Genomic DNA, 24,345 nt, shown 5'->3' on the forward strand with positions numbered 1-24,345 from the left:
CAATATTGAGTCAATATAGGTCTGCATAGATGACCAATAGTTGATCAATCGGATTGATAAACAATAATAGGTCAATAGATCAATAATAATTGATCAGTCGATTCGCAGACTAAATTGATTTATCAATTATTGATCAATCAATGATCAATCAATAATCAGTCAATATTGATTGAGCTTTTATTGACTCACTAATTTATTTACTGGGTATTGATGAAGAATTTGAATCACAATATTTTTTCAATATTTGATCAATTCATGATCAAAGAATTGATTGAGTTAAAATTGACTCAATATCAATAGTGTCAATTCAATATTGAGTCAATCTAAATTCAATTAGACAAACAATTAATGATCAATCAAATTTGACCTAAGATTAATCAATCCACTTTCAACAATTAATCAACCAATTACCTCATCAATTAGTGTTCAATCTTTAATCAATCTGATTGATTCAATCTTTATTGAGCGCTTGAGGGGGCTCAATCAAAAAAAAAATTTTAAATATTTGTAAAATTAACTTACCGATATTGATTTTGCATAAACTGCGGTTTTGCGTGGGAATTGGTGTTCACGTGAATGCGAACGGTTGTTGTAGCCATGAGGGGAACATTCCCTGAATCCGTTGCTGCTATCGTGAGTTGAATATCATCCCTTAGTGGTTTAGCAATGCGGGAGGTGTTTGCATAGAGAATTCCTGAGGATTCCCCAATCCTAAAGCCCGGAATGGGTTTTACAATTGAATACCGGATCTTTGCATTGGCTTCACTATCAGCATCTGTCGCATTCACGGTCAAGATTTCAAGTTCAGCATTGTTAGCTTCGTCTGTGGAGAGAGAAGACGTTCACACATGATGATGGTATGTTTGGATGCGTTTGATGTGACATGGAGAGATCGCATGCGACAGTCCGAGACATTGGAGTTTATCGGACTTTGTAAGTTGAAGTGTGGTTTGGGTAGAAAAAAAAAGAATATATATTTATTGATGAATGCGATCATGTGTGATCAAGGTCTCGTGTCAAATTACCACACCATGTCTACCTTTCCTATGAGCCCGAGACACGCGGTGCGATCGGCGAGAGGGTAAAAAGACAAAACAATGGTTGCTGGTAGGATTTGATTGACTCGGCAGGGTCATTTGAATGATTAACACTCAAGCATCTGCATATGCCCTCCACCACCGATGGAATTGTACATCACAATACAACCAGACCGGTCTTCTCTGCACCAGAGGGTCCTCCATGGTGAAGAAAAGAAACGTCTCATACGAAAGGCTACATAGGTAAAGGGGAGTAGTCGCGGGGTGGTGTAGTAACCTGAAGAAACTAATCGCCTGTGACACCGTACGATTGCGTCCATTGTAACTGTCACTACCATTTAAAGATCCCCCCACTTGGCCATTGAACAATTGCGAATACAAAAATACAATTGCACATAATGTGAGAGAATAAATGAATCCGATGAATCCGTACAATAAATGCCGAGACGATTGGCTTTTAAGAATCAAACTCATGCAGTTTCTCATCTTGTCAACATTTTATGCACCACCAGCAGTTTGTGCCCCAGCAAAACATGCTAAATGTAATTTAATTCCAAACAACCCATATCACCTTCTCATTCCCAATGTATACATTTATATCTTCAAAAGTGATTCCATACGAACGAGTGTGACTTTTGCAGTGAATTGCATTCTATTGGCTAGCTATATAGATATAACCCAGAGTTGACTTCTTTCTTCTCTATGAAGATGAGTTAGATTGTGTCATTAATACCTTTCTTTGTTAACACGACAGCTAAATATTATAAATGCTTTCTTCCCTGTTTTATTATACACATACGGGGGTAATTTAATTCACTTCATCAAATCAAATTAAATCAATTAATTGAATGAAAGAATGGACAATATAAGACATTAATTGATGATTTTACACTTTAATAATTATTTTTGTATTCAGAAAAATACATATAGGAATCAAGGCTTAATTTAAAAATAAGAAAACCTTATAAATTCTCCAGATAAAGCTTTCATACAGTGGCGTAGCTAGGGAGGATGTTTGGATGTATATAAACATCATAGACGTTCGTTCAGAAATATTAAGTTTTCTTTAAAAAGTGAGAATAAATTATTTTCAGGCAAAATAATTATATGGATAATATTAACCCTTTAACGTCCAACGTGAAACATAAAAACATTGAAACATGCGCTCTTTTATCTCGATTTTTATTCTATGAATTTTTTTAGAGGACTTTTCTCACTTAGAACGTCTTCTTTGACCCCTTATGCGTGAATTTGATGCATTTGTAACATGGAAAAACAATTACATTCATAAATAATTAAAAAAATAAAATGTTTCACGTTTGGGTCAGCGTATGACCCAAAAAACCTTAAAGGGTTAAAAGAAAATATAGAAAAAAACATCAAACAGTATAAAAGTGTCAAAACGATAGAAAGAAACCGTTAAATATTAGAAAATAATTGTGTCAAACGTTCGAAAAGAAACTTCAAACGTTAGAAAAAGAACGTCAAATAGTTGAAAAGGAAAATGATGGAAAATTCAAATGATATAAAAAAACGTCCAACGTTTTTAAAATAACATCAAGTGTTGGAAAAGAGACATAAAATACTGAAAATGACAAAGAAATGATCCTCAAAAGTCAGAAAAATAATGTCAAACGTAAGAAAAGGATGATCAAATATTTTAAAAGAAACATTAAATGCTATGGAAATATTAAAATAATGATCAACCGTTAGGAAAAGAAAAACGTTAGACAAGAAAAGTCAAACAGCGTGGGTTAAAAATATGTAATAGGTACGTTAGAAATGTCAAACGTAAGATTTGGACAAAAAATTGTCAAAAGCTGTTAATTTGAATTTCAATCTTGGCATTAACCTCGACTCCTTAATATATATTTTTTTATTTAAATCCATTTTTGAGCCATTTAAATTTATTATTTTCTTATTTTTTTTAAACCCCCCATTCAATTTATTTCTGGCTACATTCCTGCTTTCTTTAAAAAAAACTTCATTAACACAAAATTTCTCAAATTCTTCTATTGCATATTGCGTAAGTTCAATTCCAATTAACAATCGCATATTTGCGCGATAACACAAGAACTACGCGACGAATATTTGTCACTTTGTGCACGAAGTTGGAAAGACAAGGGGAAGCCATATGAGATCGATCTATTGCATCCATGCTTAGACTATGCTGCAATGGTGAGCAATAAAGTTTGGATTAACTCACCTGGTAGTGTTGTGTGATAGGCCGGCTGCTGGAAGATGGGAGCATTGTCATTCTGGTCGGTGACACGAATCGTGAGAGTTGTCTGCGCCAGGTGCGATGTGTCGGACGCAGTGATCTTCAATTGGTACTCCTGTCGTGTCTCATAGTCCAGCTTCTGACGCAGGATCACTTTGCCACTGAAGCGATCAATGGCAAATATACTGGTGGCATCGGGATCGGAAGCCTCATCGATGATGGTGTAAGTCAAGGCGGGATTTGTGTCCACATCATTGGCCGTGATTGCCGTCAAGACTGTTCCCAATTCAATTCCTGAATCCGCACATAGAAGAAATACAAATAATACACATTCGATCAATTTATACCTTCTCTTGTGTGTGTGTAGAGTGGGGGGTATTTAAGACACCATGCCGAGGAATTTGCTTGTGAATTAACATGCAGGAGGATGTAAGAAGGCAATAATGTTGCCATAAATCACGGAACCGTCCATAAACTCATACACCTCGACACTGTCCCACCCGCAGAAATCGAAGGATCATCGTACAGCAACGATATCATCTTCTTACAACCCATATCTTTTCCTCAGTACCCCCCCCCCCTCCTGCTCCGCAACCACGTGAGTTTACTCCGCGAGGTGATCGCGCCTGTAAACGCTGTAATTGCGAATTGACCCGTGACCCATGAAAAAATTCATCATAACACCGCAAATATTTATGTGTATATTTCTTCCTCTCGTCCGCATTATACATGACTTTTATATGCAAAAATGCACCTCATTGTGCATCCATCTGACGGGCAACCTTTTTTGCCTAATACAATGTTTCAAAAGAACCAGAAAATTCTTATAATAATTCTGTGTGGGATGCGCTTTTGGCTAAATGCCCATCAATAAGCGAATAAGACAAGGCTATACCGGAGAAAGGAAGTATCAAAAAGTGGGCATAAAAAAAAAAGAATAAAAAAGGAAAGGAAAGGACTTAATTTATGATGAGACATTTGTTGCTTTAAATTTTTATTGAGGAAGCTCTTTTAAAGAGTAAAAATTCCTTAACCGAAATTCTAATATAATTTTCCTAGCAATTTTCTTTCAAAGGATGTAGCTTTCCTACATATGTAGGAGTTTAAGGTTCATCAACGAACCAAATTTTGAATGAAAGAAATCAAACAATTTTCTTCTTCTGAGCATAATATTTAGGATTCATATCTCTAATAAGTAATTTTCAACTGAATGAGAGAGAACTTTAAAAAAAAAAAACATATAAGTGAATTTTGTGAGAAACCGGTTGAAGAAAATTGCCCAAGCGATAAAATAAGAAGACCAATGAAGGTACACAACAAAATTCTCTTCATTTTCCTTCTTTTGCTCTTTCCACTCCATCCCGAGAGTGGGTATGGATGGAAATAAATAAATAAATTATGATTAATTTTATTTTAAAGTATTCTCCGGGTGCTTCGGAAACCGCGTTTTGCCTTTCAGTTTTAATTAAACTAAGCCACAATACTGTGATCTCTCTCCTTACCCGAGGATTGAGCTCACCCGAATGAGATTTTTGCCACATTTTGCACCATCTTGTTTTTTTTTTGCCAACACTCTTCTTTAGCATCGCATGCAATATTGTATGTTGTAATAAACTTTTGACTCACCTTCGCTCACGCTGATGATGCTGTGAGGCGGAAATGTGGGTTGGTTGTCATTCACATCAACAATGTGCACCTGAATTGTCGTTGTACCCGTCATTTGGGGAACCCCTTCGTCCGTGGCAATCACCTTGAGTCGGTACATATCCCGAATTTCACGATCAAGCACTATATTCGTCTTGACGATCCCACTGAAAGCTGGCTCAATAATGAATGCATTATCATGATTTCCATCGACAATGTGATAGAGGATACGCGAATTAGATCCCTGATCTGCATCATAAGCTGCCACCTGCATTACAAATGTGCCCTTGTTGTTGCCCTCCCACACAGCAGCTGAATATTGATGTTGGGTAAATCGAGGGGCGTTGTCATTCTCATCCACAAGCAGTATCCTGACTTCGCAGTAACCATAGAGAACAGGATTCCCCTCAGTCCTTGCCACTGCAATCAATTTCAACCCATTCGGATACTTTTCGTAGTCCAATTGGTCAGCATTTTGAATTTTAATTTCATCCGTCACGGGATCAATTGTAAAAGCTCGATCTTCATTCCCGCTTCCTATACTGTAGATTATTCTCTGTCTACGTCCATCACTTCTTACTGCATTGAGCTGCACAATTGACTGCCCAGATACTCCATTTTCCGGCAATCGTACGGTGTATGTATCATTTTGGAAGCGCAGGTGTGGAGTACCTGGAGGGATATCCCCAACTTGAAGCTCTATCAGCCCAATGGCAGTCTGGGGTGGATTTCCCTTGTCACGAGCAATAACCTCCAGATGCAGAAGCTTTCCATTCTCACTTGCCAAGCTCTGGGTAGCACTCAAGGATCCCGTGTTGGGATTAATTCGAAATTTCCCATTTGTTGAATCATTGATTAAGCTATAAACAATATCACCATTGGTCCCTTGATCTCCATCTGTTGCTGAAACCTGAAGGAGTGTCTGACCAGGCTGCACAAGGGCAGCAACATGACCCTTAAAGGGATACTTTTCAAATATCGGCTTATTGTCATTCACATCATCAATGATGATTTGAATTGGAACCTTTTGAGATCGGGCATCGTATTTTCCACCATCAGTAGCGACTACCATGAAATTGTAAACATTTTCCTTTTCACGATCGAAAAGTCTGCAAAGAAAAATCGATAAAAGTCATTAAGTTTTGTAGCTTTAGCTTGATTTATAAAATAAATATTTAATTTGTGGGGATTTATTGAATTTTGAGGAGATAATTTCATCGATAAAGACTAATTTTCTGATAAGAAACTTTAATTTTTCTTCATTTTCATCGAGATTTACTAATTATAACGCTTGGTTTGACTTTATTCACTTTAGGTTTACAAAAAAGGGAAAAAAGCTTAAATTTGCATAAAATTCGAATGAATTCATTTAAAAGAAGACTTCTAGACTAGAAGTTTTTGCGTGAAATTTCTAGAATTATTTTAGAATTGACTTTTCCATGCAATTTTGAAAACAATCTTCCCAAAGATTTCAAAAATTTCCTTCGCAAATCTGGGTTAATTTACAATTCATAGAAGCAAGCAGGTGCCGTTTTTCTTTCTAATTAGAACACAGCGTTAATGGCAAAAAGGTATATCCAAATTTGGCTATATGAGCAACATCGCAAGAGGTATGCACGCACATATGCTGGGTATATAGAGATCGAATGGACCGCTTTAGAGGTGGATTGATCGATCATATAAAAGCAAAGAAAATTCATTAATGTCTGTTGCAATTAATCCAATCACTCTTGGCCTATTAATTTGCACAATTGACGCTGCCTCTGTTTGCTCATGTCGAGAGAAATTTCAATTTACTACTACTCAATTTTTCCACCCATAGATACCCGGGCTCTGTGTGTAAGCAAAACCCATGGTGATCGTGATCGTAGATCGCGATCAGTTCCCTCCCATTAGGCATTTTCGGATCACATGGCATGAAAAGTTGTCTGCATGGGATGAAATGTAGAAGAACCAATAACTCCTTATGCGAGTTCAATATTCTCAACCAATGTGGTCAGTGCTTGACCACCATATGGAAGACAATAATGCACCCAAGAAGGTATTTTTATCTTTCTCATGAGTTTCTTAATGGGTTTTTCCAGCCGCTGCTGCTGTTGCAACAAAATATATACAATTTTGCGAGAATGTAGCAGTTGGATATTGTATGAAAAAAAAATTGCATCCGACTGTGTAAGATTGCATTTTTAAGACTCCCTACAGAAGTGATAGAGGCTATTGAAATTCCATGTGAGACAGTCTAATCATGAGGTTCGGTCTTTTGCCTCAATCTCTCGTTTTTTTTTTCCTTTTCTTAACTTCCCTCATTTCTCGGAAGGATATCTTGTGACTGATGCTACACATAAAATTGCACCATAAAGGAGCTATATATGTAGGTAGTTAAACGATCATACGTAATACTGGCTAAACCTTCACTAAAAGTCAAAAGATATGGCGAGAATTGATGGAACAGTGAATCCATTTGTAGAATTTTTATTTTTAATTTACTCGCGGTGATACTATGACTAATGACCTTTCAATGATGAGAGAATAACTGAAATATAACGACATCAATTAACTCTTTTAGTTTATTCTTATGCACTACACACGGCACAACACCGAGGGAGGAATGGTGGCAACTTCATCGTGTCTAAGAACATGGCTCGGGATAGCATCCACCAAACGATTGATGGCACAACAAATAAACACTTATTTATGCAACCATTTAAAAGGTTGTAAAAAGATGATAGTATATGTAATAGTATCAGACTACATAAAATTACCTTCTATCTCACTCTTACCACCATGCAACCAACATGCGCTCTTTCGCACAAATCACAAAATAGTCTCACGATCAGCAACATGAAACGGCATATCATTCTTCTGTATGGTTTAGATTAAAGAGAGTATGGGTTACTACATAGTATGCAAATTGCTCTGCATGCTGAACACTATGTTGGACCATTAAATGCTTTATGGGGATATAAGAATCTCGGGCAACCCCTCTTCATTTCTCTTAAATACATTGGCCTTTGTTGACTTTCAAGGTAAGCTCTTCTTCTTTCCATTAAAGAGTTTTTCTTTCCAAGAACTTTAGTTGCAAATTAAAAATTTATTTACAAGAGATCCTCAGAGAAAAGATTCTCAAAAACTCAAAATTTTGTGAATGGCAAAAATATGTTCTAAAATCAATCATAATTCCACCTGTTTCAGAAAATTCCACATCACTGTTCACATGAGCATTAGTCTACCATTAGTGAGGGTTAGGCGAATGACTTAGATGACAAATTGTTGTATTTAAATAATAATACAGAAGCAAGGATGTACTTATTTGTCTCTTTGAGTCTCTATATGTGACATTTTGGAGTATATTATGCAGAGTATTTATCACAGGCTTAATCACATGTGACTCTGGGTGTCTTCTTATAGGCAAAATAGAGTCCCCAAGCGCTCCGCTACAAGAGACTACCAGTAGATAGAAGTGCAATGGAGCGAATACCATTGAATCCTTTGTGCTCATACTTGGCGACTAATTGTTTGTTGTGATGAAAGTGACATGCAACATAAAATTGGCTTGTTTATCTGATGAAGGGACTCTTAAATGGAAGGAGTGGATTCTGACAATATTTATATGCAAAAAAGACCCAATGATAGTTCTCATTGTTCAACGCCGCAACTTTTTTTTTCCTTTTCATATATCCACCAACATCGGGGAGTTTGCAAAGAGAAAAGAGAGCTTTTGAGTTGCCCTGACAGGAGGGTATAAATATCACGGTGTGTACATTGCCTAAGGACATGAAAAAGAAGTCGAAATGACTGTTAAAAGCATTGCGCGATTTAAATCTCGCTCTCGTTCCCCCAACATCGGAAATAACCTGTGTGTGAGTTTCAACCGATTCAACTACATATTGAAGAAAACCCATCCCAGATTATTTTGCCGATCCTTGTACGAAATTCCTCCCCTTCACTTCTTTGTGAAAATTGGAGTCAATTGAGAAAAGTAAAACGATGCTACTCCTGATTGCTTGCCAAAATGACAATCATTTAGTAGTTCGGCGGTGTGTTTTTCACAATGCTCCTTGTTTTAGATGGAATATAGAATTGTACGCCATTCAATAATACAATCAATGTTGACATTTCCCCAGAGTTAAATTAAATGGATTTATTGCAAAAAATATTTTTAAAAAAATACCTCCAAATTGTATTGAATTTTGTCTATTTTAACAAACTTATTGTGATAATTTTTTTGAAGAGCTTTTTATGAAAATTAAGAATGGCCTAATATAACGTATAAATTATTCCCATCTTGTTACACAATTACGTAGAATTAAGAATTTAATTTAATTATCCTTCGTTATAATTTTGGTCTCAAAAAAATCTGTCTCATATGTATAATGATTCTTTTGGTATTAATCAAGAATTAAATTAAATGGAAATAAAATAAATAAAACGATAATTTTTATATTCGCTTAGTTGTTAGCCTCTCTAGTAAATATTCGGGGTAATCCCTATTCTTGCGATCACGGAAATTCACGAAAACGCGAAAGTTACACAACTTCCTGGGGTTCATCTGCAAATTTATGCAAATGATGATGAATTTTTGTGGGTTATATGTGATCGTGCTATCGACTAATTTATCACCCATGTTCTCTCCTTGTTTTTTTTTTTAGCATAACAAACGAAAAAAATCGCCAAATCCATGCTCAAGAATTCACCTCGGAAGGTGAGTCAACAAGGGAATTGTGCAACAAACACGGACTTCTCGCTTTTTGCCCATCTGTGGTGCAATTCAGCATTTCAATTGGATCCTCATGTAAATTAAAATCTGCTGATATTTTGTTGTTTTTTTTTTATTCTTAATTCTCATACCATTTCTTCTCACAAAATTTCTGTTAATTTCACTTCCGCACCTCTTGAAAAGGTGTCTCAAAAAACCCGTAGGCTTGAGAAGACGATGAGAGTGATATAAATTGTTTATTTTAGTACCTAAGGATTATTTCAACATCGAATTCAATCACAAAATAATATGGAGAAACCTCTTCAATGAAACACGATCCCGATGAAAGTTTTTTGAAGAGCTCTTTTGGAGCAATATCGCACGGATTACAACCAATATAGTGAAATATTCATGATGTTGCTTTATGGATTTCACGCGATTTTATGGTTCCTAAATGGGTATGGAATCGTATTACGAGGGAAGCATTTTGTTATGGGATATTCATTGATGATCTTTCTAATCGTTAATATTCGAATTTTGAATTAATAACAAATTTTTAGCATAAATGTATTTATTTTTAAAACAGATTTCTATATAGATAAGACGATATGTTGTGTACCGTAAAATTTTGTGAATTTCAATTTAAAAAAGAAATTTTATTTACCTACTTATTTTTTATTTAATTTTTTTCAAAAGTAAGTTAATTGATTTAACAGTTTTTTATTTTTTGTCCTTTATATTCTTATATTCTATCTTAACCATCTTGATTTTCTTTTTGTAAATTATTAGTTTTAAATTTTTTTAATGGATTTTTTTTATAGTTTACTTGAAGTTAACTTTGAAATGAATTTACTTTTGAAGGAGAGTTGTACAAAGTCTCCCCACGTGACGCATTTTGTTGATCTTGCGGTCTCATCTTTCTTCTCTCCGCCAAAACGACCGTACCGACGATAGAGGCTCCATTCTGTTTGACTTAAGCCACAAAGGGAGAAAAGGAGCTGCCTCAATTCAACCAACAGACGTCGTCGCCTTTATTATATGCAAATTATGCAAAATACCATTCTACAATTTTGGCAAAAATAAAACGCATGTAAATGCATTCATAACATAACTTCACTTTAACGACAACCACGGCGATCGCCGACAATAATTTTATTTCTTTATTTTTTTTTATCCCATTCCCAAGTCACTGATCGTCGACTTTTTCTTTACATCTTCTTGTATCTTAGCGTACCTTATAGCTTCTCCATCCACCCCAATTTTTTTATATTATTGTTTTATTTGCCTCTGCGTACACAGGGAAGAGGCAGAAAAAAGAGCCAAGAAGCGCGCACACACTGTCTTTTCGCGACTTCTTCGGTATTGTCAAATTCAACTTGAATATTTATTTAATTATCTTGATGAAGTCGGATCGTCTTTTGAGGATTCGTATCCTCAATGGTGACATGTAGTGACATACAGTGACTTCTGCATATTCCGCAAATATTCCGCCTTCATCGAAATATCAATTCAATTTGTGGTATTGTCTGAGTAATTCTAGTGAAAGAAGCTTCCATGCATCGAGTCGGTACAAAGGAGTAGAATTATATCGTACCGCAGGGTTTTCTCATCAATAAATCATCCCCTCTTTTGTATCATATACAAATTATGCAAATTTGTCAGTACAAAATAACTCAAATCTATATAATTTACTTTAGAAAAATTATAATTTTCAACAAATATTATTAAATGCGGTAAATGTAACTCGGAAGGTTTTTTGATTGAAATAATGTTAATTATAAATCAATTCTTTATGTATTCCTTATGAAAAGGACTTTAGTCACGGAATATGGAAAAATTTCACATTCGAGGAGTTCGAGGAACAATTGAAATACGTAGTTTAAGCTTGTAGGGAATCAAAGACGAATAAGAACTCAATTAAAAGACTTCATTTCCCACAAGGATTTATTGGAAAAGCAGGCTGAAATATTTTCTCGAAAATTCAGAGAATGACGTCACTATTATGTTTTTGTCTCCAAGTATAAAACATTAAGATTCTTTGCAAAAAATCATCGACAAAGCTTAAGTGTAAATAATACGTAAAAATATAAAAAAAGAAGCAAAACGCACAATAATGACGTAATTATTTGCTTTTTTGAACAAATTTTTGTCGGTTTTTTCCAGTTGACCCTTGTGGAAAATGATAAGTTGCTTTGCCGATTTCTTATTCTTTTTTTTTGTTCTTTTTAACTGTATTCAAATTGTTTTTCGAATGAGGAATTTTTCCATATATCCGTGAATAAACACCTTTTCCCACAAAGCCCCTCTATACAGTGTACTTCCCCAAACAATTCCCTTTTTTAAGAGTGTTCTTTCTGCAACACTGCACTGCACTCTTCACATCTCGCGTGGACATTACAATGGGCTCAAATGGGCAATGTATTGGAATTGTTTGCATAATGGATCGAAAATTAAGGGAGACCGCGTGTTTGGGTAGAATGGGGGAAAAATCACCAAAATAGCGAACAATATGCAAATAACTCACCCAGCCGTCGTTATAAGTCCACTGCGATTGTCAATGCTGAACAACCACTGTGTCTCGTTGGCCAGCGAGTAGACAATTCGGGAATTGATGCCCAAATCTGCATCCGTGGCCCTTACGGTGAGCACTGATGTGCCGATTGGCACATCTTCGGCGATCGTTGCAATATATTTCGATAATTCAAATCGTGGATCATTGTCATTTTGGTCTTCAACAGCAATTGATATATTGCATGTGCCGTGGTATGTGACCGGTGAACCACGATCTTGGGCTGTCACTTGAATTGTATACCGCGACTGGGCCTCGCGATCCAGTGGACGGGCCGTTAATTCTCCCGTGTGCATGTCAATGCTGAATTTGTTGCCAATGTTTCCACCTGAAAACAGAAAAATGCATTCAAAATCTAAAGCAACTTTAATTCTAAAAGGTTTTGTGTCTTCTTCTTAATGTTTTTCTTTAACTTCTGCACTGATCTTTGCTTATTATGTTACATTTAGATTTTATTTAGAATAATAATAAAATGAGCACTGAGGGTAAAATATGAAAATTAAGCAACGTTGAACACTTTTGTGGCTTTTTGCAATGTTTCTATATGTATCTTATTCACACAAGTAAAAGTGATATGCGCAACGATGAAGCAAAAATGAGAACAATGATGGAGCATACCTGTAATGCTGTAAATGATATCTCCATTGAGTCCTTCGTCCATATCGGTGGCCACGACTGTATGGATGACGACCAAATCACTATTTTCGGGTACTCGCAGTGGGTAACATGATCCAGGGCGGAACTCTGGGGCATGATCATTGACATCGGTTACCTTCACCACGATGGTGGCAACATCGAATTGCCAAGTGGTGGCTGCTTTTTGGCTTATGGACGTCTTCATTTTGACCGATGAGAATGTGGACTCCTTCACATAGATCGGTACTGTATACATATCCTTTGATTCACGATCGAATGTTCCCCTCGATGTGACAATACCCCGAATGGGATCCACCGTGAAGTGATCATCTGCAACTCCGGGTGGAATTTCAAACGTTAAGTTTCCCCCTAAAGATAGAAAAAGGCCAACAGTTTAATTTAGGGCAGTGAAGATCGACGTCTTGGCGGTTAAACACGCACTTTATTCATCAACTGAGAAACCCCCAATTGATTAATGGAAAGAGATAAACTAATATATAGGCTGGTGTGTTGAGGTACAAACCCATTTTCAGTTCCTAAGACCAATTTACTTTACTCCAATAAAATTTAATGCATTATACACAATACAATGTACAACACATATAGTCTACGAAGCAGATGCTAAAGAAGCCCTCCAGACAGAATCAGGGATGGTGTGCAAAAAAAAAGTTTGGTGTAATCAGAGCAAAACGAAGCTCAAAGCGCACACCCAAAAATCAACTATGCATGTGCCTTCAATCGTACGATCCATTGATCTTCGATATTCGATCTTCATGATCGTGAATATTGGAGGGCTCCCCATAAAAATTTTCGGCCACGCAGCTCCCCACTTTGGCCATAATGGGTGATCCTCCGGGGTAAATTACTCCGTCTGCCCATGTTCTTGTCACCACAAACCGCACGTTTGCTATGAATGAATGCGTACGTCAGTGTTAATTGAGGTCCCCTGCACTAGATGTAATCGCGTTCTTCTTGTTTTTGGAATTTCAATCTAAATCGTATTCTTTTCCCCTCATCGAACGCGATCATGGGGATACTTTTGAGATACATATTCTCCACTTTTCAAGATGCATTCGTCGGTGATTTTGCTGCTTTTTTTCCTTTTTGCTACCAAACCCTCACTCTTTCATCTCCTTTTTGGACATTGCGCAAAAAACAATGGACCAATATATTATGGGACCTGCTGAAATTCAAGACGCGCACTCTTCCCCTCCTCTGAACTACATTATGAGATGAAACTTGAATAATTCTATTGCGTTGTTTTTTGCACATTGCCTTTGCCTTGAGAGAGCACATCCAGCAAAAGAAAAGGGGTCCTCTGACTCCTCAAAAAGTGTTTTCTTTTGTCATAAAAATAAAATCTACACTGTGTTTTAGATGTGTGTGGTATAGGTTGTGAGCAAACTATTAGTGAGTCTCCATCGATAGGGTACAAAGAAAAGATTAACGAAGAGAACCAGTTTCATTTGAGACTTTTTTTTATCAAATTTTCCGATGACTGCGAAATGTCTCAAGACGCTCAAGACGTTATAATTTTAATAAGGAGGAAATATTCTTAAAATCATTTTTTAACTGATAAATATTTAATTAGTGATGTAGCCAGAAATCTATTCAAAGGTGTGCTTAATAAAACATTTTTAAAGGCCCCTGTAAATGAGTTAGATTAAAAAACTAAAAAGATGTCTTGAGGTTTTATTGAGATTATTAAATCAATTTAACGTCTTCTGCATTCAAATTAGCAATTTTTGACAATTTATTTATGCAATTCTAATGTTGGACGTTTCTTTTAATTTAAAAAAAAGGAATAAGAAAATTTTTTTTTGATACCTACCTAATGATTAAAAAAATCAATTAAATTTTTTAAATAATTTTTTCTTTCAAGATGAATTTGTAAAAGTAATTTCTAACGAATTTTCTAACGTTTGACATTTTTATTTTAAATTTTGACATTACCATAAAATAATTTTAAATTTATAATGTTTGACCTTTGCCGTTTAAAGATGTTTATATTTGATTTTTTTTAACGTTAAAAGTACATTTTTGACGTATTTTTCCTAACGTTTGAGGTCATCAAAAATTTCCTTTTTAACACTGTTTAAATTTTCTTTTCTAGCGTCTTACATTTGACGTTTTTCTAGCGGTTTCAACGGTATTTCTTTGGGCAGGAAATAATTTCTTTTAAGCTCTAATAAAACTAAGGAAAATTTCTTGAACTGAAAGGATGTTTAGCCACCCAGGGAGGCTCCTTGGCTACGCCACTGTGTCTTATATTGAACAATAGTCGCAACACGTGAATCCCATGAGGTAAATCAACGAAGAGTATGCGCGATGGCTTCTTTTACTACGAAAACCACTTCTTTAATATGGCCAATGGCATTTCTCATTAACCGCACATATCTCGCACACATCGATGAGGTTGTTGCGGGACAAGAAATGAATTATCATCACCACGAGGATTTTGCTATTTTGCCTAATCAAGCCATGTGTTTGTTTTTTTTTTCGGGGAATGGCCCTCAAAGATGAAATGTCTCTATTTTCTGAGAAATTCTCTAAAAACCTATTTAAAAAAAAAACTTGCTATATACCTGAAAAATTCCTCCACGATCATCTGTTATGATCATGTGTTGTGCTTAAAACTAGGTAAAAGCTATAAATGTTAATTCACAAATTGTACAAATTGAAGGGTATTGGGAAGATTAGCTTTTCATTCGTATATAGCTGATATACAAGAGTGAGTGAATTAAAATTCAATTCGTGGTGTATAAGAAATTTATGGTTAATAATGTACTGGGGAGATCGTGGGCTGTTAATTAGTGATTGGGCTACCATACAAAATTGCAATTTTGAGGAGCAAAGTTGCTGATTTTGCCCATGATTGACGATTGATCTACTGATCCTAGTATGTAAGTGATCTTGTGATCTTTCCCACAAATTCAATGATCTTAGCGTGACCTCAATCACATGCGATTGCTGATGTGGGGATCACATCACCGATGGATGGAGCTCAAGCAAAAACCGTAACGGAGCAAGAAGAAATCAAGAATGAGGTGTTACCCCGGGAGGAAAAGATTAAGAACCAGAAGGGACTTAAATGCTAGTGAAAAGTTTAGATAAATTGAAAATCAGTGTTTTCACCTCTGGTTCTGTCATTGTTTGCGATCGCGTTGAAAGATCTTGGACGGCTCTGTGAGGAAGAATTGGAAGAGGCTCAAGATGCGAGGGATTTCATCTTAGATGCGTTTTTTTCTTTTCTTTTAGTCTTTCACGATTACGATCTGTGTATACGTACTATGATATGATTATCGCTGAAGACACTCTCTTTTATACGATCTGTCTGTATTATGCAGATTAAACTAGCAGCCATATTTAATAATTTGAGAATAATTACTCGCCAAGAAGTGCATCGTCTGATCGTTCGGAATGTGGTGCTGCTGTCGTGTTCGTCGTCTTCTCTTTTGCCAGATATTAACACACACGTACTTATACTGAATTCACTTCTTGGTGCTTTTTTTTTCTTATATTTTCTTTATATATATCATCTCCACAACCATCTACAGCAAACAAGAATGTGACTAAAGAATTCGTAATAATAAAGAGTGGAAGTGATGTCGGATCAAAATATGAAATGAAGAATTATGACTTGGTACAAGAAACTGAATGAGCCACTTTGACCACTTGTGATACACATGAAAATCGCTTTTCATGATTCACAATTTTGTCTCATTTCTTTTTTTTTTTTAATTCAACTCATCCCACCACAAAGCACCAAGAAATTGGCTCTATATTAGCCCAAGAGGCTTGTCCATATGCTAAAAGATTTGCTTTCAATTTATTTTTTATCTTGCGCTTAAGGGGTGTGCTGTTAATTTGCGCCTTCAGTTTTTTTTTGCTCGTGTTTATGATTTTTCATTAACATGTATCACTTGAAAATCTTGACAGAAATCTGTGAATGAGAAAATCTATATTTGTTGATCTAAAAGTCAACATTCTCTAATTGAGATCATTTGTATGTATTTAATAATATTTTAGGATGCCTCTATTGTGCTTAAATTGACTTAATTCCTCACACCAACCTATAGATCAATCGTTGGGAAATAAACTTTTCGTTAAGTTAGATTTTTGTTATTTAAAATTTTCAGTTTCCATTAAAATGTTATTTGACGTTTATACAAAATTATATTAAATTTAAAAAAAAATGAAGAAATTACTCACCATTATCAGGTTGAAATGTTTTAGCAGCAACGCGAATGACGAAACTCCCAGAAGGGATATTCTCGGACACATTCACATGATACACTGGTTCCAAGAAACGTGGTGGATTGTTAGTTGATCCTTGAATAACAATTTGAAGTGTTCGACGAGTTTCTTTTGGCACTGGAGTTCCACGATCACTTGCACTAACAATTATATTGTACTTTCCGGCACTCCTTCCTGAAATACTGGAATGCATGTGCCTGCTTGTAGCTTGATGCCCAATGATGGGTTTAGCGAGGACAATATTTCCTGTTTCGGCGTCAATACTAAAACGTCCATCATCATTGCCACTAACAATGCTGTACACAACATGCCCATTTTCCTCACTGTCAGCATCAACGGCAACAATGTGCGTAACCAACTGACCAACAGTCGTTGTGTCGCTGAGGTAGACAATCTCTCCATCAGTTGTGGGAAGGATGAAAGTAGGAGCATTGTCGTTAACGTCAGTTACGAGGATTCGAGCCGTAACAGATGTATTTCTGCGATCACTGATCACTGTTGCCTGATCCGTAGCTTGAATTACAAGAAGAAACTCCCTACGCACCTCATAGTCAAGTGGTTTGAGTAGGGTAAGGCTACCAGTTAGGGGATCAAGTTCAAAAGCCCCAACTTCACCAGGGGCATTCTTGACGAAATAGTAATGAATTTCCCCATTGAGTCCAGCATCAGCATCATGCGCGGAAAAATTGTAGACCACAGCTCCAACATTCGTACTTTCTGACACTTCAATTGCAATTGGATCAGTATGCCATACTGGGCTATTGTCATTAACATCAATAACATCCACTCGCACCGTAACTGCTGAACTTTGGGGATTATTTGATGCACTAGTGTCGAGTGCTCGAATTTCCAGACGATACTCACTCTGCTGCTCGCGATCTAACTTCCGCGTAACAATGAGGGACCCTGTATTGCGATCCATGTCAAAGGCGCCATCCACGACATCGGATGTTATGGATGTTAGTGTGTACGTGATGTGGAGGCTATTGCCAGAGATGAGGTTGTCAGAGTCAGAATGATCAGACCCACTAACGGAGCCCACAACGTGACCAACAGAAACATCTTCGCGAACCTACAAGAGAAGATGGAATAACTGCAATAAACTAAAAGACTTTTTTCGGGGGCAGTATTGGGGCTACATCTTTGTCGGAATGTGCATAACTATTTATTTTTCTTTATAAAACACGTATACTTAAATACGATGTAATTGATGTAATTCTTATCTAGAAAATTCCTTCCTTCATAAGATCTTTTGCTAATGCTTCTCTTTGCCTCTTTTTAAAGCATATTAAAAAAAATCTCTTTCCAGAAAAAAAGCAAAAGTGTTGAGAGTAAATTATTTCATCTTATGCTGCTTTTTTTCATCTTGTTTTATTTCCGCCAAATAATTGTGGATTTATCAGAGTGAATGGATAAAATCATCACTTGACTGATGAGCAATCTCTCATCTTTTTGGCCTCCTGTCTCTATAATTTTGAGCAATAACCACAGCAAAAGATTACACGAAATCATCTCACCGGGACGCAATCTTCACGATGGATGGAACACAAAGGAGAGAGACAATAAAATCGACAGAGTAATTTCTTGTGTGTAGACAACAAAAACACAAGAGTCAGCCATAAGTACTGGGCGAAAATGGTGGATAAAAGGTGGAAGAGACATGATGGCAAAAATATGTGAAGTTGTATTTGGACTTTGTAGCCACAAAAAGCACATTCCGCACAAGAAGGGATTTGCAGAACGCCAAAAATGTGTGACTTTGCGTATTTTCACAATTGTACGAATCACTTGGATCGTAGCAATTAAAAATGGACTCTTCATTAACTTGGGGAAGAAAAAAAAAACTTTACCCACTTACCTTGAACATAAGACTGGAACTCGTAAATGTAGGGCGATTATCGTTTAAATCTAGCACTTCTACCCTCAGGAGGCGCACTGTTTGTTTTGGTGGTTTTCCCCCGTCTGTTGCTGCAACAGCTAGTCGATAGATGCTACGTTCTTCGTGATCAAGGGATACGCGGGTTTTAATCAACCCTGTTATGGGATCAATGGAGAATAGCCCAAATCCGTCTGAATCTCGGCCTTTTAGAATGGAATATGTGACGGAAGCGTTGTATCCGTTGTCACGATCTACCGCACGGATCCGGACTACTTCAGTTCCAGGTGGTTGCTCCTCACGAACACTCACAACATCCTCTTGTGGATCAACAATATCTGGAGCATTATCATTCACATCTGTCACTATAATACGAACGGATACTCTACTGCTGCGGTACGGTGTGCCCTGATCTCTGGCTTCAGCTACAAGATCGTACGATGATCGTGTCTCTCGATCAAGAGGTTCTCGTGTTATGATTTCACCTAAAGAATAGAAAATTTGTACAATTTCCAAATAAAAGTCGTTAGTTATTTAAAAGTTTTGACTATTGTAGTGTAATATGATCATAAAATATATAATTAACTTAAATAAAAGAAATTATATACTGTGACATTTTTTTAAGAGACTTTGTGCACATATATGCAAGTATTTGACCAACCCAGCTTTGGAATTCTCACACCTCTATAGCCGCGTATTGCCTGCCTGCCAGTTTCAGAGTGCTTTTAATGGTTTTCAATTGATTCGTGGCACAGAACTAGGAAATAGTAACAAATCGCAAGAATTTGCCTAAGAAGAATCACAAAGTCAAAGCGGGTAGAGCGGGAAGTTGAATTAACTGGCAAGAATAAAGCCAAGGGAATGGAGGCAGGGAGAGATTGCTGAATCACGATTCAAAGTGGAGACAAGTGGTGCAATTATTAAAATACATGACGGACAATCACGTTCAATGAATGCGGTAGGGTTGAGGCTCCAATTCACGCAATCCACTCTTTGGCTTAAAATATACTCTTCTTTTGTACAATCTCCACATGCATGGGGCAACCACAGTGGTGAGCTTCTGTAGCAGGAAATCAATTTAATTAATAGCTGCCTCCTGCGTATCAAATACAAAGCCTATGATAATGTGGAAGTGAAAAACGCGGCCAAAATTATCACCTTCCATGCAATTTTGCGATTCTTTGGACTTCTTGTGTGTTGCATTTCGTCCGGGATTCTCGCGCATGTGTGCTCGCGAGTCTGGGGTACCAACCTCCCAAAGAGGAACTCAGCGAGCATTAAGTAAGCTGAGATTTTGACCTCAGTGTTGAGTGTGGGAATTTTATTTGTTCCAAATCGTTCAAGTACAATTAATTTGTTTGTAACAAGTTAGAGAGTTTTTGGTAAAGACGTTGGGAAAATATCAAAAATTTAAACTTTAAGACTGCAAAAAAAAATCCTTTAGCTGCAAGATTTAATTTAAAAATTCAATAGGCCTGCAAACATGATAGATATATTATGAAAGGGGAGTGAAAGAGAATGGGTTAAAACCACAAAAAGTGATTTCATACAATTTTTGCCGAGTTGCAACATTAGTCGGACTCTCTTCTTCGGCTCCTACAACACACCTTAATAATCAGCGTATGAAGATTGAAAGTTTCAAACTTAAACGGAGTGTAAAAAGGATTTTTTTCAGCCTTTATTTACGCAGGAGCACATCTGCAAAAGCGCTTTAGCACAACCTATATAACTTCTTATGAATTGCCGCCGTTAATTCTTGTTGCTTTTCATTACCATTCATCCATTCGTGAAGGCCATTAATTACCTTTTTTTTTTCAAACAATATGTATTGGATTTGTTTTGCATTCCTTGTCTTAATTATGTGTGTTCATATACTGGCAATGGGGGCTACGAGAGAAGGGAGATCCTTTGTGAATTCACTTTGAGAATCTAGCCTAATATCTCTCTCCTTTCTCAGAGTTCTCCTTTGGAAAACAAAACAAATGGACCTCGTGTTGGTAATATAGAGTTGCCATTGAATGAAGAGCAAGAACAAAACACAGGCTTACACGATATTTATTGGGGATGCACATTGGGTCAGTGATTCTCAACATATACGTGTGACTGCACCTATCTTGACCTTTCTTTCCTATCTCTTGCGTACTTTAAGAATTTTAGAATAAATAATTCCAAATTTTTTTTACAAACTGTAACGACATTTTAGGGAATTTTAAAATGTTCACAAGTTTTTATTTAATAAAATATATTAATAGAAGAACCTGGGGTAAAAAGTTAGATTCAAGGGGAAAATTTTCCCTAATTTCCGTGAAAATATATTTGAGTTTTCCCATAAGAATTTTCTTATAGCAAATTTTCCGGGCTACAACTTTTTATCAGGCGGTTTTTTCTATCTGAACGGGAAAATGTATTTTCAGTTCATTTTCCAAATTCATACACTTTGTTTTAATTTTTTTGTTTGAGACTTTTCTGTTTACTAAAAAAAAATTCGTTTCTTTTAACAAAATTAGCACATCGTCATCATTATTTAAAATTTTCTTATCTTTCATCTATGTATTTATAATTTACTTTTCATTTTAAAACTCTCCTCGTGTATGTAAATATTTGCTTTGCATTTTTGCATAAAAACTTAATTTGAAATGATGATGAGTTTATTTTCTCATGATAATAAAAAAAAATCCAGTATATTGTTACAAAACACTCTCATACATCAATAAATCACTTTCTTAATAACTCAATTAAACTAAAAAAAAACAAATCAATTTGGTGGATAAATCACATACATATACAATCCATTTAAAATGCATATTTGAGCTTATCTTTGGTGACCTAAAAAAATCATATTTTATACCTGAAAGTTCGTCAAGTCATTTCACTTTCCGCATTCAACCTCGTTGAGAGATTTATTTAAATGGCATTGATGGCATAAAACAATGCTTGAAACATTGCAATTAAAATGCAAAACAAGATTATTTTTCTTGTGTTGTCCAACAAAAATCATGCCGAGTGATCAATGGTGCACGATCACTTGGGTGCAAATTGTACAAACTTTCACCTTCGCCAATACGATGCCAATAAAATTATTCACATTGGGTGAATTTTATGGGTGAAATTAATTAAAGAAATATGTGGGTAATTGCATAATTGGACTGACAAGGGTAATGGTGAGACTCAGCATGCGATGATCCTCGAGGGCGATCGCGGTTGAGAAGCGCTGAAGTGATCGTTTTGTGGTTTAAACCAAATGAAATAGAGTAATTTTGCTTACAGAATCTTTCAATGGGTTCCCCCAGCAAGATCAAAAGGAAGCTGTTTCGTTGTTGCACAATATACATACATATTATATTAGACAACTACAGCATCTCAATAATTCGCAAGAGGAATGTCCAAGAGGGGAGTTTCTTTTGTTACGGCCAAATGGATATTTTTCTGATGCGAGGAGTCTTGTGCATTGGAAATTCTGCTCTTTTTGCAGAGCAAGAGTTTAAATAGGGAAAATTAATTACTCTCACTTATTACCGTCGACGATGGTATTTTTCAAAGGCGAACAATAGTAAATCGCGATCATCCCAAGCCACAAACTAAATCACTACATTCTTCAAGGGGTAACTACATGGTACAATATTAATGTCCTGCAATGGGAAAAAATATTAATTTTCCTTACGAGAAAAGTCAAAGGAAATATTTTCTACATAAAATCGAATTAAGTTGTTAATAAATTCCGAAGTTTTGAAAATTTCTTCATCTTTAAATAAAATATTTTTTCGTGCTTTAAATCGATACAGATGAATACCCCCTACTGATCACCACGATCGTCCACCTTTTACCTTCTTCAGCCGTATTCTTTGATGCTGCGTGGTGCACATAGATTTAACAGAGAGTATTCTTGCAAAAATTGATGATCATATTACACTACATTGTATTAATTTCTATAAATCGACTGTGGCTTTATGTCTGCGAGGATGCAGAGGAATTTCTCATGGGTTTTCTGTATAAAATGCATAATTCTCATTGCTCACCTGTCATGGGATTGACTTGGAAGCTGGTATTGCTCGGTATGAGTGTATATCTGATGGCAGCATTTGCATCCAAGTCAGCATCTGTGGCGGCCAAGAGGCCAACGATGGCACCGCGACGCAGATTTTCTTCCACGCTGAATTCGTAGTTGTCACGTGAAAAGCGTGGATCGTTGTCATTGGCATCCAGGACATTGACAATGACACGTGTTGTTGCCGTGGCCGCGGGTGTACCGTTATCAGTTGCCATAACAGTTATCTCATAGCGATCACGTGTTTCACGATCAAGCATACGGTGCAAGTAGAGCCATCCACTGTTGGGAAAGATCCCAAATACCTCACTCACATCCTCGGCGTATCGTGGAGCAGTCGTTTTGTTCGCTAAATGTGCAATCTGATCACCGACACCGCCACCAACAATACGGTATGTGAGTCGTGCGTTGTTCCCAGTGTCCAGGTCAACGGCGGTGACCTGCAATATCTGCAATCAGACAGTAACAATATTGATCAATTTCCCATTGAGCACAAATTAATGCGAAAAGGCTACAATTTATGCACCTTCAGACTCTTCCTGAACTCAACATAGAGGCATTGTAATTGATTTCTGACAGAAAAGAGTTTTCATCATATAGTTCTATATAATTATGTATAGCTTTTCATTTCAAGGCGTTACACAACATAGCATGATATCTGTATATACGAGGCAGATATGGGTTACTGGCTCGCTATGCTAGATGTGCAATTTTAGAGTTAAAAAACCCTAATTTTAGCTTTCAAGCCGGTGAAACTATACAATTCGATCGTGGCTTTCGAATCGTAAAGAATATAGATTTTTTTTTTCAAATTTCAATTAATTTTTAAGCTACATTTTTCACAAGAGACACAAAGAACATACCTGAGAATTTATGGGTGTTGATTCGGACACTTTAACGGTGTACTCATTGCGCTCAAACACGGGTGGATTATCGTTGACATCTTGAACTTCGACCAACACTGTGAGATTGGCAGACAGAGGGGGTTCTCCGGAATCTGTAGCCGTGACAATGAGTGAGTGTCTCTGGATGGTTTCGTAATCAAGGTGCCGCGACAGGGTGAGATGTCCCGTCCGGGCATCAATACTGAAGAGATTTGCCGTAGATTGCGAGGATTCACTCAAAATTGACTCACTATTGCTGACAATATTCAATAGACGATACGACACCACACCACTCTTTCCTGAATCTCGATCATGAGCATTGGCAACGTAGAGAGGTGTACCAAGTTCAACATTTTCCGGAACAGAAATTCTAACAGTACTGGATTCAAATTCTGGCGGATTGTCATTTACATCTTCAATATCAATGTTAACCTGTAGGGGAATTGAGAATAGTTGGTAATGAAATTCATTTTCTATCCT

At 36.5% G+C, this 24,345-nt stretch overlaps 1 protein-coding gene across 2 annotated transcripts in view; it reads right to left on the reverse strand.

Moving 5' to 3' along the window:
- Nucleotides 1–24,345, reverse strand: part of LOC129790091 (protein dachsous) — a 159,869-nt gene that overhangs the window by 4,134 nt on the left and 131,390 nt on the right. For both annotated transcript variants that reach the window (XM_055827306.1, XM_055827307.1), the window contains 9 exons: nt 23,845–24,297; nt 22,953–23,430; nt 18,919–19,421; nt 17,016–18,132; nt 12,786–13,172; nt 12,123–12,495; nt 4,885–6,011; nt 3,244–3,552; nt 523–823 (listed from right to left, as the gene is read on the reverse strand). In XM_055827306.1, coding sequence (XP_055683281.1) covers nt 523–823; nt 3,244–3,552; nt 4,885–6,011; nt 12,123–12,495; nt 12,786–13,172; nt 17,016–18,132; nt 18,919–19,421; nt 22,953–23,430; nt 23,845–24,297 — 5,048 coding nt within the window. The remainder of the gene's footprint in view (nt 1–522; nt 824–3,243; nt 3,553–4,884; nt 6,012–12,122; nt 12,496–12,785; nt 13,173–17,015; nt 18,133–18,918; nt 19,422–22,952; nt 23,431–23,844; nt 24,298–24,345) is intronic.

This window comes from Lutzomyia longipalpis, chromosome 2, assembly GCF_024334085.1.
Source record: "Lutzomyia longipalpis isolate SR_M1_2022 chromosome 2, ASM2433408v1".
Classification (NCBI taxonomy): domain Eukaryota; kingdom Metazoa; phylum Arthropoda; class Insecta; order Diptera; family Psychodidae; genus Lutzomyia; species Lutzomyia longipalpis.